This window comes from Camelina sativa, chromosome 4, assembly GCF_000633955.1.
Source record: "Camelina sativa cultivar DH55 chromosome 4, Cs, whole genome shotgun sequence".
Taxonomy (NCBI): domain Eukaryota; kingdom Viridiplantae; phylum Streptophyta; class Magnoliopsida; order Brassicales; family Brassicaceae; genus Camelina; species Camelina sativa.
This window is the reverse complement of record NC_025688.1, coordinates 27947559-27963523: the sequence shown is the minus strand read 5'-3', so window position 1 is coordinate 27963523 and position 15965 is coordinate 27947559. Positions and strand designations below refer to the sequence as shown.

The following is a 15965-nucleotide window of genomic DNA, read 5'->3' as shown; positions in this document are numbered from 1 at the left end:
TTTTTTTTTTTTTTTTTTTTTTGAAGACGCAATAAATTTCTTAAAAGAAGTTTAATTTGGTGTAGTTTTTCTTTATTTATTTTGTTTGTTCTTCAGTTTAATTCTTGCTTTTTTAGATGAACTTCTCTACTTAATAAGTTAATTTAGGTTGAACCAATTTACTTATGAATGAACAACTCTGAAAATAAAATACTTGTTAGTTAACTTTGCACATAAATCATGTTATGAATGTGAGTATAGGGACACGACGTCGTTGCGATGGCAAGCCCTGAACGTTTTGTTGTTGGATTGGATATATCTGAAAGCGCCCTCACGAAAGCTAATGAGGTTAAATAAATGGTTTAGTCATCTCATCATCACATTCTCACTACGTTTGTCTACTGAAAAATTAATAATACTTTATGTTGATTACGTATAGACATACAGCTCCTCACCAAAGGCAAAGTACGTTTCGTTCGTGAAGGAAGATGTTTTCACTTGGCGTCCTAACGAATTATTCGACCTCATCTTCGATTATGTGTGAGTTTATTAACTATGAAAACATAATGTTAGCAGTAAATAATTAAAATCTAATTAACTAATATAATTAACAGGTTCTTCTGTGCCATTGAACCGGAGATGAGACCTGCATGGGCTAAATCTATGCATGAACTATTAAAACCTGACGGCGAACTCATAACCCTCATGTATCCGGTAATAATTTTCAATCTATTGTCGTGCGAATGTTCCATAATTCAATGATATATACTCATCGAATATATGGAACACTTTCATTTTCAATTATTAGATTACCGACCACGTTGGTGGACCTCCCTACAAAGTTGATGTCTCTACGTACGTAATCAATCCCTCAGTTTGTCTTAAACGTAGAATTATAGTGTAATTGAATCAATACTTCAGAGTTAAGCAAATGTTAATTGTGTGTGTGTTTTATGTGGATCAGCTACGAAGATGTGTTGGTTCCCGTAGGATTTAAATCAGTGTCTATCGAGGAGAATCCACACGCCATTCCTACTCGTAAGGTATAATAGAAGTTCACTCACATTGCGCGAGATTACTTATAATTAGCGTATATTATAATATCAAAGCATTAGTCTAAATCTTATGATTTTGGTGTATATATATGTCTACATAACACAAATGCCATGAAATTCCATACATTATAAAATGTTTATATACAGAGTAACCATTATAAGAAACGAGTACATGAACAATTAACATACTACTCAAACTTTTTAACCAAACTTTTCTTTAGGTTTCCAAAACTGAATTATGTCAGTATTATACTTTGATTTTCTTTCGTTTCAAAAAACACTAAAAATTTGTAAAACACATAGTTGATCTTCTTTCGATCTGATGAATAAATATTATGGACAGGGCAAAGAGAAGCTTGGGAGGTGGAAGAAGAACAATTGATCTCTAAGAAATAGATTTCACTGTTAGTAAGATTATTATATATGTAATCTTCTCATCTTTTAAGAATAAAATGATTATCTTCCTTTATTTAGGCAATGTAAGTGTTGAATGTGATGATTATTGTTTGTATCAATAATGTTATGATCAAATAATAATTTATTTTACTACACTTTGGGTATACGCTATATATCGATCGATTAGATACTTAAAACTACATAACATAAGATGGTGGCTTTCACATCAAACACTTTATGTGATCATGTACTTTCATGCTCTCTTTTGCATTCTCACTCATGTATTTCATTTCGTTACGTCTAACATTAAATCAAAAAAATTCTAATGGCTGCAGGGGTTTGATGATATTTGTGCAAACAAGTTCTGAAGCTTCATGTAACTCATGTGTCATGTATAGAGTTACTCTAAAAAGGTCCAACCAATTTCATGCAGTTAACCGTTTTGGCCTGTGAATACATTTCTTTCATTTCTGTCGCTTTTACAGCTTGTTATTTTGAAAGACCAAGATAACCGGTTAGATTCTTAAATACATAAAGACATAATGGGACGATAAGATACTTAAAAATACATAAAGACATAATGGTGGGTGGCTTTCACACCAAAGACTTGACTTCAAGGGACATATGACCTGGAATTCCATCCATTTTTCTCCTTATGATAGCATTCCTTATGATAGGATTGCTGTCTTGACTGGCACAGGATGTGAAGGTAATGTAGAAGATTGCATTCTCGGACTTGGTTTTCTTCTTAGAAAACACATCTGCTCTGGTCTGCACAATTACCTTTTTCAGGTCAAATGAACTTTCACATGAGAACGGGAAAGAATTGGTGCGCAACGAGAGTTCCAAGTAGAGAAGAAGCCAATCCTTTTCGTCTTCCACCTCTGACTCTTTCAACTCGTAGAACTGCAGGTTATCACTGGTGGTAACCTCAGGCAACGAGTTGGGCATATCACATTTGAAGAAAGCATCCACGGCAAGTTTGTCAAAGTGGTCACAGATTGGGAAGCCTTCCTTCTCTGCAAGGAGACATGACATGACATGACGACCAAGAAAGATTAGGACTCAATAATAATAATAATAATAACAAGAGATGCATAACCAATTTACAAATTACCTGGCAATAATGTGCATTGGGTTGTAATAAAACTCAAGCAGCCATCTTTCACAGAAGAAGAAGAAGAAGAAAAGAGAAACTTAAAATACACTTACATTTTGCAGATTGTAGCAGTGAAGCCCAACTTTACCAAACAGCTCATCATCCACTCTAAAATAACTCTGGCCCATCCTAGGGAAAGGAGGTCAAAGGGATTTCAAAGTTAGGTGAATGCTCATCAGGAGAAGGAGGACAGTAAACAATAGAAGGAGGACAGTAAACAGGAGGAGAATTAGGACAGTAAACAGGAGAAGAAGGAGAGTAAGAAGGAGAAGGACAGTAATGAGGAGAAGGTGGTTCGTATGTTGATCGTGAAATGCAAGTTTCCACGTCAGAGGGCTCATCCAACATATTCTTGCCAAGCTTAAAAGATTCAATAGCATCGGGGCGCAACCATTCGTCCTGTATCAGCATCTGCTTCGATAGAGAGTAATTATGGATCCATGTACCAACCACGCCGAAGGTTGGTACAGGAATCGTATAGAAACTTTCCCCTTCCAACCGATGATGATATGGTGTTAAAGCATCATACAGTTCCTTATAACTCGGAGACCTACTGGTTTCTTGTAGCTTCAACAAAGCGAAAGACATTCTTGGAAGATATGATTAAAAAAAAAAAAAAAAAAAAAGGATTAGAGATATTCGATTAAAATCTCCCACAGGACTCTCCAACCCTAATTTATTCAAACCACAATCAATCTGGAATTCAAAGCAGTTTTATGAAAAGCAATTCGCCAAATCAAATAAGAAAAAAATCTTATGGGTCTGGTGAGATTTCAGCTTAAATGGGCTTTAATAGGCCCAATTTATATATATTGGGCTTAAAATAGTAGTGAATTAGAACGACGACGTTTTGTTCTTTATTTCATTGAATCGTTGTTGACTAGCCGGAGCCGCCGAGAGAGAGGGAGAAGAGATGAGCGGCGGAGGAAACAACGTCGTGAACAAAGTGTTCTACGCGACGTCGTATCATCCGATTCAAGGCGGAAGCATCGACGGAACTGATGTGGCTCCACATGATAACGGCGTCCGTCGAGCTCTCCTCTGTTATAACGCCGGCTTGTGTATGTATACTCAATCTCTTTCTCTCTTTTGTTCCTCTCTTTCAGTGTTTCTGGGTTTCTGAATCCTAAAATAGTCATTGATTTTGGTTTGTTCTGGAAGATGATCCTTCTGGTGATTCAAAATCTGTTGGAGATCCTTACTCTACTCTCTTCGTGGGTCGTAGGATACTCTTCGAGAGGTTAATGATTGGAATTTTCACTTAGTTTTTTTTAATGTTCGTGTAAACTATGCTTTGAGTATGATTATGGACTTTTCTTCTTCACAGGTGATGATTAAGTATGGTAGGATTAAGAACTTGCGCTTGGTTAGGCACATTGGTAAGATTTTGCCAGTGTTCTGCTTATTATGATATCAACACTTTGCTTCTATCTTTTAGGAAATTTATGATCTTTGGTTTGTTGCTTCTACCAAGCTATTGTCTTAGTAGAACTGTGATTATAGATTTTGTTTGATTATTGAGTCTCCTCTTCTTGTAGTGACGGGTTCTTCACGAGGATATGCTTTTGTAGAATTTGAGAGCGAAAAGGATATGCTCCGTGCTTATGAGGTGCTGTGATGCTAAAAGTTTGCGTTTTTACCTCTTGTTTTTGTTCTTGAAAGCTGTCTGAAATCCTTACTAAGCCAACGCATTGAAGATATCCATGTACATGCTCGTTTCTGGAAACTGGTGTAGGTTGTGTCAGAGTGAGAATGTTTGTGATGTTTTTTTACAGGATGCTCATCATTCACTAATAGATGGTAGAGAGATTATTGTTGATTACAATCGGCAGCAACTGATGCCTGGATGGATACCAAGAAGACTAGGTCTGCCGTTCTTTAACTTTTTTTTTTTTTTTGTCTCTCATGAACTGTCTATAGGAGTTATATCTTCATTCATTCCTTGTAGTAGATTAAATCTTCTTCTCTCTAAGCAGGAGGTGGGCTTGGTGGTAGGAAAGAATCCGGACAACTTCGTTTTGGAGGACGAGAAAGACCATTCCGCGCTCCCTTGTACGGTTTTGTTTTGCTCTTCATTTAGCTTGTCCAAAGATCTAACACCAGCAGCAAAGCATAGTGGCATGAACCTTCTTCTGATTATCATATTCCTTCAAAACGAGAAGTATTTATTCAAGTGGGCATTATTTCTGTTTGTTGATATCAGGCGACCAATCCCTCACGAAGATTTGCAAAAACTCGGCATTCAGCTTCCACCTGAAGGAAGATATATGTCACGCACACAGGTCTACTTTGTCTTTTAACTTCAGTACCAATCTACTACAGTCATTCAAACTTTATCCCTTTGTTTTTTTTGTCATGCTAGCTAGCTTTTATCTGGTCTTTTGTACATGTTCTTCTGATAGAAGTGACATATTGATGGGATTGTTCAATGCCACTATGATAAAGTTCTAACTTCTAAGCACTATAGCTTGTTTGTGGATGCAGATCCCATCACCTCCGAGGAGAAAAGGAAGTGTGTCGGATGATAGAGAGGAAGGATATTATTATCGGGAAAAGAGTTCTGTAGAAAGGGAAGAAGAGTTTAAAGAGCGAAGCAGCCATAGGTCTAATCACAGTCACAGGTCGAGCTCACACACACACAGTTCGCATAGAAGACGCAGCGAAAACAGAGAGGAGCGTTCCCGTTCCGATTGAAAAGAGAGATCACGAGGTATGGAAGATAGATATGGTGACAACAAGGGTGAAGTTTCTGGATTGAGCAAAAGATCAAAACGCGGAGAAGAAGAAGACCGTTCTCACAAACGTCATAAACACATGCATTCCCACCATCATCATATGAGGAGGTCCTCTAGTCGAGATCATCATTCCTCTGACTGAATAAAGTTCTGACTTTTCTGAGAGATTATATATACTGTAATGTTTTTTTTATTGTTAAACAGTTAAAGTATTTGGGAGAAACAAAGAAAGGAAAATGAGCAAACAATTGTAAAATATAGAAAGTTTCGGAAAAGAAAAAAGAAAGTCAAGTAAACTGTTAGTTATGCATGTCAAAGACTGATTTTTGTCTGAAGGGAAATTGACATTCACAGACCAAAGATGATGAAGTAGACGGAGAAAACCCTAACCCATTTTGCTCTGAAACAGATATTGTAGAGGCTTCCCGTAAAATCTGAGATCTCTGTTCAAATTCAAAACTGTATCAAAAGAATGGAGATCGATCGTGGAATCAAAGAAATGACAGAAGAAGAAGAGTCTATTCAAACATTTATGCTTTTTCATTTTATTATATCATTACTATATGCACTTTTGATATGGTAATCGCGGGAACTTCAAACCTCTGCTCCGAGTAGAGCACGGAACACAACGTCTTGAGAGTTATCAGATAAGCCTAGGTGCCAAGCATATTGGTATATTTCCTAGGTTACAAGCAAATTAATTTGACAAGAATTATTTCGTAGCACTGAGTACGAAAAACATAGGAACACAAAACTGACATAAATTGATCTCTAAGAAATAATAGATTTCACTGTTAGTAAGACTATTATATATGTAGTCTTCTGATCTTCTAATAAATAAAATGATTATCTTTCTTTATTTACGCAATGTAGGTGTTGAATGTGAGGATTATTGTTTGTAACAATAATGTTATGATCAAATAATAATCTATTTTACTATACTATATATAGAACCAAAATGGAACTAAAAGTCATTACCCCTTTGCATGACTAGCACACAAGCAAAAACATTAAACTAGTCACCATCTCAAGAACGATCAAGATCGATTAGATACTTAAATGGGCTTTTTGATGTGATATTGTACTTTCATGGCATTCTCTCTCATGTCTTTTGTTTACGTCTATCATTAAATCAAAAAAATCTAATGGCTGCAGGGGTTTGATGATATTTGTGTAAACAAGTTCTGAAGACTCATGCAAGTAACTCATGTATAGAGACAGAGTTACTCTAAAAAGGTCCAACCAATTTCATGCAGTTAACCGTTTTGGCTGCCTGTGAATACATTTCTTTCAATTCTGTCGCTTTTACAGCTTGTTGTTTTGTATGACGAACCATTATATATATTAGACTGTGGTTGGTTTCTTAATGTGCCCTTATTTTTTGAATTTTTATGATAACAGTCGGAGAGTATCTATGTTAGGCGTTCAAATAAGAATGGAATGGAGCTGAAAAAAAAGTAGGAACTGAAAGAGTTAATGCTGCATAAAGAGAAGAAACACAAACAAGAGCGGATGTAGCAAGTATATATAGGAGAAATATGTGTAGATATGATAATAATTGCAATTAATGAATGTAAAACGCAAAGACAAGAGTCAAAAACTCATAACGGAAGCCTGCAAAAGAAGGGAAGTGTAAAGCATTCCTTTGAAAAACATGAGAAGCAAAGAATCACAGAACTAGTTCAATTCGGATCGAATTAAGAAGAGAGAAAAAGGGAATTCGCGCCAACTTGTACAAAACACTTGCAAGCTAAATCTATCATCATCAACATGAACGTATAGGCAATGAAGCAGAAGGAGACGATCAACTTTAGCAGAAAGCGAGGAATCTAGAGGCAGCCTCGAGGAGAGTATCTTATACTCAAATTTACAGTGTAAACTAAGGTGAGATTAGTGTAGATGACCTTTTCTTACAAGAAGATAGATAAGAGAGATGGAGAAACAACCATATAAAAATATAGGTGAATACTGTAAATATGCAAACAAACCCGGTGCTTCACTTGCATGACAAGCAAGGAAGAAGCAAGAGAAAGGCATTCNACCGCAAAATTACGTTTTTCCGCAAAAAATGTAAAATTTTATTTTCTCGCCAAACTCGCAAAATCTTGTTTTCCCGCCAAAATTGCAAAATTTTGTTTTTCTACCAATAACACAAAATCTCATTTTTAAATATTTATTTAATATATAAATAAGCAAAAAAACATAAGTAAATTTAAACCACTAAAACATATTCAAGATAAAATAAAAGGCTTTTTGGTATTTTACATATATTGTTCCAGATACAGATATCAAATTACAAAACAAACATAATTGAATCGAGATACAATTTATGGATACATGAACCAATAACACAAACGAACATCATCTAGATGTTGCGTCCAGATACTGCGTCTTGATACTGTATCCAGATATTTTGTCTAGTTCACCAAACGAACAGCCTTCAAGATCGGTTAGATTCTTAAATACATAAAGACATAATGGGACGATAAGATACTTAAAAAAACATAACACATAATGGTGGCTTTCACACCAAACACTTGACTTCAAGGGACATATGACCTGGAATTCCATCCATTGTTCTCCTTATGATAGCATTCCTTATGATACGAATGCCGTCTTGGGCACAGGATGTGAAGGTAATGTAGAAGATTGCATTCTCGGACTTGGTTTTCTTCTTAGAAAACACATCTGCTCTGGTTTGCACAATTACCTTTTTCAGGTCAAATGAACTTTCACACAGTGATGAGAACTGCAACACAACAACATGAAGAAGAGATCTCATTATAACCTACCACCTAGTACACAAATTCCCATCCTCTTTTTGTTGTAAAAGTCTGTGTTTTTTTTTTTGTTCTCACCGGGAAAGAATTGGTGCGCAACGAGAGTTCCAACTAGAGAAGAAGCCAATCCTTTTCTTCTTCCAGCTCTGACTCTTTCAACTGCAAAAATCAAGTCAAAATGTGTTTTCTAGCTAGGCATGCTTCCTCTAAATAATGTGTGAAGGGCTAAAAAGGGAAACCTACCTCGTAGAATTGCAGGTTATCACTGGTGGTGGTAACCTCAGGCAACGAGTTGGGCATATCACCTGTGAAGAAAGCACCCACGGCAAGTTTGTCAAAGTGGTCACAGATTGGGAAGCCTTCCTTCTCTCCAAGGAGACGTGACGACCAAGAAAGATTAGGACATAATAACAATAATAATAATAATAACAAGAGATGCATAACCAAATTACAAATTACCTGGCAATAATGTGCATTGGGTTGAAATGAAACTCAAGCAGCAGCCATCTTTCACAGACTCAACCACCCTTGTTAAGAACTCGCCAATGGAAAACTCTCGAGTTGGATCCCTTGCATAAAATTTTACAAGCCTAGGATATTCCTCGTCGTCTAGGCAGAAAAATTCAAGGTTTGTCCGCTGCGAAGAAGATGAGAATAGATTTTAAGAACTTGTACGATATATTTGATAAGATACAAAACAATAAAAATGGTAAACAAGACTTACATTTTGGAGATTGTAGCAGTGAAGCCCAACTTTACCAAACAGCTCATCATCCACTCTATAATAACTCTGATGGATGGAGAGGGTCCAAAATCAGAATAATGATATATATGATATGATATGATATGGATCAGTAGCATAAAATAAAACCTCCCAGAATTACGTAAACAAGAGTGCAAAAATTACCTTAGCTGGCTCATCGTAGGGAAAGGAGGTCAAAGGGAATTCATTGTCAAAGATAGGTGCATAGTCATAGTCAGGAGTAGAAGGAGGAGAGTAAACAGGAGAAGGAGGAGAGTAAACAGGAGGAGAATTAAGACAGTAAACAGGAGGAGAATTAGGCCAGTTAAAAGAAGGAGAAGGACAGTAATCAGGAGAAGGTGGTTCGTACGTTGATGGTGAAATGCAAGTTTCCTCGTCAGAGGGGCTCATCCCACAACATATTCTTGCCAAGCTTAAAAGATTCAATAGCATTGGGGCGCAAAAATCCGCCCCGTGCCTCGATAGAGAGTAATTACCGCGGACGGTTGGTAGGGATCGTATAGAAACTTTCCCCTAATTCCAGCCGATGATGATATGGTGTTAAAGCATCATACAGTTCCTTTGCACCAAAGGAAAAAAAAAAGTGTAGAATCATGAGAGTTACGTTGATGATGCAAAAGAGAGGGAGAGAGATCCACAATATAGATAGAAGAAATCCAATTACCTTATAAGTCGGGGGCCTACTGGTTTCTTGTAGCTTCAACAAGGCGAAAGACATTCTTGCAAGATTATGAGGAAAAACAAAAAAGGATAGGATAATCAATTAAAATCTCCCACAGGACTCCAACCCTAATTTATATTACCATCAACACATAATCAATCAGGAATTCAACCATATACAGTAATAAGTTAAAAGAAACTGACAATAAGTTATTAAGCTTTTCTAAACTCCAAAAACCCAATTTACCGGGTTAAAGCCATTGGGCCTTTTCTCAACTCAAAACGCCCAATTCATTGGGAAAACGGACCATTACAAAAAAGCCTTTTTTATTTCAACTTTGATTTTGGTTTGAGTTTCTTGTATATTCATTGTTCAACAAGGCAATAGACATTCTTGGAAGATTATATATTCTGAAGAAAAAGAATAAAAAAAATAGGCCAAAAACAAACGAAACTTACAAAATAAAATTGGAAAACCAAACGAAAAATAATTATATATATTAACTCTTATTTATGTTGATGACTTATATTAGTAACGATAATGTTTATGACTAAAAATATATATACTAATCGAAACAAAATGGATCAATTTTCTTCTTTTGTGTATTAATTTGTTTTTGATCAAATTTATTTTAATTGGTGGATGTATATAATCTAAAAGATTAATATATATACAGATCTCATTTTTTAATTAATAATGAACATTAACGTTACCAGTAAATACTAATTAATTTTGTATCAATTTTATGTTGATGATTTATTAGTAACAATTATGTTTATCATAAAAAAGTACAATTAATTTTGTTTTTTTTTTCATATTAATTTTTTCGATCAAATTTATTTTAAGTGGTGTATGTATAATCTAAAGAGATTAGTATATGTGTGTATATATATATATGTATTTTTTTTTATCATAAATACTATCGTTGCTAATTAATAAATACTAATTAATTTTGTATGAATTGTTTTTATTTCTAAAGAAAAATACTAATCAATTTTGTTTTTGTATTATCTTAAAAAAAAAAAACCAAATTGATTAAAGAAAAAAAAATTAAAACGAAGAAGAAGAAGAAGAAGAAGAAATAATAAGGCAAGGAGAAAAAGGAGGAGCACAGTGCAGAGAGAAATCAATCTCCCAAGAAAAATGGAGTAGCAAAGAGAGAGAGAAGCAACAAAGTCTCTTGTCGCCATGTTTCTCCCGAACACTTCGCTCCATCTCTCTCTTCTCTCTTCTCTTACATCTTCTTCACACCCCATTTCTCTCATTCTCTTTCCTCCTCAATCCCCCTTTCCGCCATGGATATCAACAACAACCACCACCATTGCTCCGACAACGACAACGACAACAACGACGACGAAGACGCTCTCTCCGCCATGAGCTCTGTTCCTCCTCCTCGCAAAATCCATTCTTATAGCCACCAGCTCCGTGCCACCGGTCAAAAAGGCCATCGCCACCGTCAGCGTCAGCACAGCCTCGACGATATCCCTAAAATCACTGAAATCATCTCTGGCTGCGGTATCTCCGGAGATTCTTCCGATGACGAGTTCTATCCTTACGCCGCCACCACCAATTCCTCTTCTTTCCCTTTCACCGGAGGAGGTGATACTGGAGATTCTGATGATTACTTGATCACTCACCAGCCTGATATCGGAGAGGATTTTCAACCGCTCCCTGAGTTCGTCGCATCTGGAGGCGGCGTTGGGATGTTTAAAGTACCTACGCGGTCTCCTTTGCACTCTGCGCGTCCTCCTTGTTTAGAGTTGAGACCACATCCGTTGAAGGAGACTCAGGTTGGGAGATTCTTGAGGAACATTGCTTGTACTGGGACGCAACTGTGGGCTGGACAAGAGAGTGGCGTTAGGTTCTGGAACTTTGATGATGCCTTTGAGCCAGGTTGTGGTTTAAGCGATCGTGTACAGAGAGGTGATGAGGATGCTGCCCCGTTTCATGAGTCGGCTAGTACTTCCCCCACCACTTGTTTGATGGTTGATAATGGGAATAGGCTTGTTTGGAGTGGTCACAAGGATGGAAAGATTCGTTCTTGGAAGATGGATTATGAGGTTGATGATTGCGATGATTCTCCTTTCAAGGAAGGTCTCTCTTGGCAAGCTCACAAGGGTCCTGTCAATTCTGTTATCATGAGCTCTTATGGTAAATACATTTCTACCTAAAAAAGTTCATATTTTTATTCTTGTATTGAATTCAATCTGATGTCTATCGCTTGTTATTATTGGAAAATTCTAGGCGATTTGTGGTCATGTTCGGAAGGTGGTGTGATAAAGATATGGACTTGGGAATCTATGGAGAAATCACTTTCGCTTAGGTTGGAGGAGAAACATATGGCTGCTTTGTTGGTAGAAAGGTCAGGGATTGATCTTAGGGCTCAAGTTACTGTCAACGGAACTTGCAATATATCTTCCTCTGAAGTCAAGTGTTTGTTAGCTGATAATGTAAGATCTAAAATTTGGGCTGCTCAGCTTCAAACCTTCTCCTTATGGTGAGTATTGATTGATTCTTAGAGCCCCAAAATTCGATTGCAAGTTTTGGTATTTTTGTGTCTTTTTTGATGTGATATTCTAATGGGGTCAATATCGTTGCAGGGATGGTCGTACAAAAGAGCTACTGAAAGTGTTCAATACAGAAGGTCAGACTGAAAACAGGGTTGAAATGCCATCAGGACAGGATCAACCTGCAGAAGATGAGACGAAGACAAAAATGGCATCCACTTCGAAAAAGGAAAAATCGCATGGATTCTTGCAACGCTCAAGGAATGCAATAATGGGAGCTGCAGATGCTGTTAGAAGGGTTGCAACAAGAGGAGGAGGGTCATGTGAAGATGCCAAGAGAACAGAAGCGATGGTTTTAGCCGGGGATGGCATGATTTGGACTGGATGCACAAATGGATTGCTTATACAATGGGACGGAAATGGAAACCGTTTACAAGACTTTCGTCACCATCAGTGTGCTGTTTTGTGTTTCTGCACTTTTGGGGAAAGAATATACATTGGTTATGTTAGTGGTCACATCCAGATTATTGATCTTGAAGGCAATCTAATCGCGGGATGGGTTGGACATAATAACGCAGTGATAAAGATGGCATCAGCTGATGGCTACATTTTCAGCTTAGCCACTCACGGTGGTATACGTGGATGGCATGTGATTTCTCCTGGGCCTCTTGACGGGATTATAAGGTCGGAATTGGCTGAGAAAGAACGGACATATGCACAGACGGACAGTGTTAGGATTCTGATTGGTTCATGGAATGTTGGCCAGGGAAAAGCTTCTCATGACGCGCTTATGTCTTGGTTAGGTTCTGTAGCATCAGATGTTGGTATTCTTGTCGTAGGCTTACAAGAAGTAGAAATGGGTGCTGGGTTTTTGGCAATGTCAGCTGCTAAGGAATCGGTGAGACAATAGTTGAAAAAGTATGCTGACTATTTTTTTCCTTCACAAAATTTTTTTTAACTCATTTTGTTTCAATATTAGGTAGGAGGAAATGAAGGGAGTACAATAGGGCAGTACTGGATAGATACAATAGGGAAGACCTTAGACGAAAAAGCAGTTTTTGAACGCATGGGATCGAGGCAATTAGCGGGTTTGCTCATATCACTTTGGTGAGTTGAATTAATCCATGAGATAGCTTATTCAACAAACAAGTAAAGCTTTTTTCATAGTTTGATGGTGTCATGATATATTTTGATATCAATTCAGGGTAAGGAAGAATCTAAGAACTCATGTAGGCGATATTGATGTTGCAGCGGTTCCATGTGGTTTTGGACGCGCAATAGGAAACAAGGTATATAATGTTTTTTTTTTTCCGATTAAGACAAAATACATTTTCTTTTATCATTTTATTTCTTTCTCTCCAACATGTGGATCATTCTTGTTTCTGATATAGCATCTTACCTGGTTTACTTTTACACGTCAAATTAGGGAGGTGTAGGTTTGAGAATTAGGGTCTTTGATCGGATTATGTGCTTCATCAACTGTCACTTGGCCGCACATCTAGAAGCTGTAAACCGCAGGAATGCTGATTTTGATCACATCTACAAAACAATGTCTTTCACCCGGTCATCAAGTGCTCATAATGCACCAGCCGGTATATCTTTACACCCAGTTTTTACCTCACTTCTCTTTCTTGAAGGCAGCTCATGTGTATACCTCATGACTTTTAACTTTTGCAGCTGGTGTGTCTACCGGTTCTCATACTGCAAAGAGCGCAAATGTAAGTCCCTTTTTGTTATTTCATCATGTCTAGTTTAACACAAAGCTAATGATCATGGTTTACAGATCAGTCATGTTTTTTATCCTACTTTTGGTTTGAGTTTTTTGCTTACCTTAGACTCCTCACACATTCTGCAGAATGTAAACGTAAATACAGAAGAGACAAAACAGGACCTAGCAGAGGCGGACATGGTTGTATTTTTTGGTGATTTCAACTACCGCCTCTTTGGTATATCATATGATGAAGCTAGGGACTTTGTCTCACAAAGAAGCTTTGATTGGCTTAGAGAAAAAGATCAGCTCAGGGCAGAGATGAAAGCTGGAAGAGTTTTTCAAGGAATGCGTGAAGCCATCATTACTTTCCCTCCAACTTATAAGTTTGAAAGACACCGGCCTGGGTTAGGAGGTACATAACCAACATTTGTATGCAAGTGTTGCAGCATATAAAAGTTTTGATGTTTTATTTTGCCAATTCTTTCTTCTCCAGGGTACGATTCAGGTGAGAAAAAGCGGATTCCTGCATGGTGTGACAGAGTAATATACAGAGACACACGTACGAGTCCGGAATCTGAATGCAGTTTAGACTGTCCTGTGGTTGCTTCAATTATGTTGTAAGATTCTCCTTACACATTCTGTTATAAGATTCAAACACTTTTATAAACTCCAAGTCTTTAACCATACTGGCGTGTTATGGATAGGTATGATGCTTGTATGGATGTGACGGAAAGTGATCACAAACCGGTCCGTTGCAAATTCCATGTGAAGATAGAGCATGTCGATAGATCAGTTAGGAGACAAGAGTTTGGTAGAATCATCAAGACCAACGAGAAAGTCAAAGCGTTGCTCGATGACTTACGTTATGTACCAGAGACAGTTGTTAGCAGCAACAACATCGTTCTCCAGAACCAAGACACCTTCGTGCTTCGCATCACCAATAAATGCGTCAAGGAGAACGCTGTGTTTAGGATCTTATGCGAAGGGCAGAGTACAGTGAGAGAAGACGAAGACACACTTGAGTTACATCCATTAGGCTCATTCGGTTTCCCAAGGTGGCTCGAGGTATCCAAACTAAAACGATCAATCCTTGGTCACAATTCTCTCAAGACTTGCCTTGTTAAGATGATAGGGGCTTCTTTTTGTTTCAGGTAACGCCAGCTGCAGGAACTATAAAACCGGATAGTTTAGTGGAGGTATCGGTTCACCATGAGGAATTCCATACATTAGAAGAGTTTGTAGATGGAATTCCTCAGAATTGGTGGTGTGAGGACACACGGGATAAAGAAGCAATACTTGTGGTGAATGTACAAGGAGGTTGTTCGACTGAGACTGTGTGCCACCGGGTCCATGTTCGTCACTGCTTCTCGGCTAAATCTCTTAGGATCGACTCCAATCCATCTAATTCTAAATCCCAGAGTTTGAAGAAGAATGAAGGAGACTCTAAATCTCAGAATAGTAAGAAGAGTGATGGAGATTCCGGCTCCAAGTCTCAGAAGAAGAGTGATGGAGATTCCAACTCGAAGTCGTCAAAGAAGAGTGATGAAGATTCCAACTCAAAGTCTTCGAAGAAGAGTGATGGAGGCTCCAACTCCAAGTCCTCGAAGAAGAGTGACAAAGACACCAACTCCGAGTCTCAGAAGAAGGGTGATGGAGACTCCAACTCCAAGTCCTCAAAGAAGAGTGATGGAGACACTAGCTCCAAGTCTCACAAGAAGAGCGATGGAGATTCGAGCTCCAAGTCTCAGAAGAAGAGCGATAAAGACTCCAGTTCCAAGTCTCAGAAGAAGGGCGATGGATACTCCGGTTCGAAGTCTCAGAAGAAGAACAAGGGAGACTCATGTTCCAAGTCTCAAAAGAAGAACGATGAAGAATTGTCAAGCTCATACATGTCGCAGAGTGGGAAGAAAAATGATAACTTGTCAACGGGAGAGGAGAGCCTGAATGGCCACAGCAAACGTTGACTTTGTCTTTTGATAAAAAATCAGGGAAATTTTTTGAGAGTAAATTTATTACAAATACCAACCTATTTTTAAAACTGTAAATTTGTTCATGCTCACTAGCTTGTTTGTATTTTACATCAGTTACCAACACTTTCTCCCTCTTTAATTTCATTCATTATCATTTTACATTCATAATAAAGTAATCTAGTATCTAACTACCTAATGAGTAATGATCTTAGGATTAACATTTTTATATTTGTTTCAAATTCGTTTTAT

The 15965-nt window shown here is 37.6% G+C and overlaps 2 protein-coding genes and 1 pseudogene across 3 annotated transcripts in view; all 3 read left to right on the top strand.

Annotated features, from left to right (window-relative positions):
• The window catches only part of LOC104782932 (thiocyanate methyltransferase 1-like), a 2696-nt gene extending 1193 nt beyond the window's left edge, over nt 1-1503 (top strand). For both annotated transcript variants that reach the window (XM_010507993.2, XM_019244342.1), the window contains 6 exons: nt 241-327; nt 419-519; nt 594-693; nt 788-834; nt 944-1022; nt 1378-1503. In XM_010507993.2, coding sequence (XP_010506295.1) covers nt 241-327; nt 419-519; nt 594-693; nt 788-834; nt 944-1022; nt 1378-1416 — 453 coding nt within the window. In that variant the 3' untranslated portion in view covers nt 1417-1503. The remainder of the gene's footprint in view (nt 1-240; nt 328-418; nt 520-593; nt 694-787; nt 835-943; nt 1023-1377) is intronic.
• On the top strand, nt 3471-5574 carry LOC104782931 (annotated as a pseudogene).
• LOC104782930 (type I inositol polyphosphate 5-phosphatase 12-like) lies at nt 10603-15877 on the top strand. The gene is made up of 11 exons (XM_019245070.1): nt 10603-11679; nt 11773-12025; nt 12129-12933; nt 13015-13142; nt 13240-13324; nt 13462-13627; nt 13713-13753; nt 13891-14158; nt 14240-14363; nt 14451-14811; nt 14898-15877. Exons 1-11 carry the CDS (start codon nt 10824-10826, stop codon nt 15708-15710), a joined length of 3900 nt encoding a protein of 1299 aa, XP_019100615.1. The 5' UTR covers nt 10603-10823; the 3' UTR covers nt 15711-15877.

Bases quoted from the DNA above. Each gene is read 5' to 3' on its own strand.
- LOC104782930 (XM_019245070.1), top strand. From the start codon at position 10,824: ATGGATATCAACAACAACCACCACCATTGCTCCGACAACGACAACGAC. The intron at 11,680-11,772 runs GTAAATACATTT...GGAAAATTCTAG, and splicing joins TGTTATCATGAGCTCTTATG to GCGATTTGTGGTCATGTTCG. The intron at 12,934-13,014 runs GTGAGACAATAG...TTTCAATATTAG, and splicing joins TGTCAGCTGCTAAGGAATCG to GTAGGAGGAAATGAAGGGAG.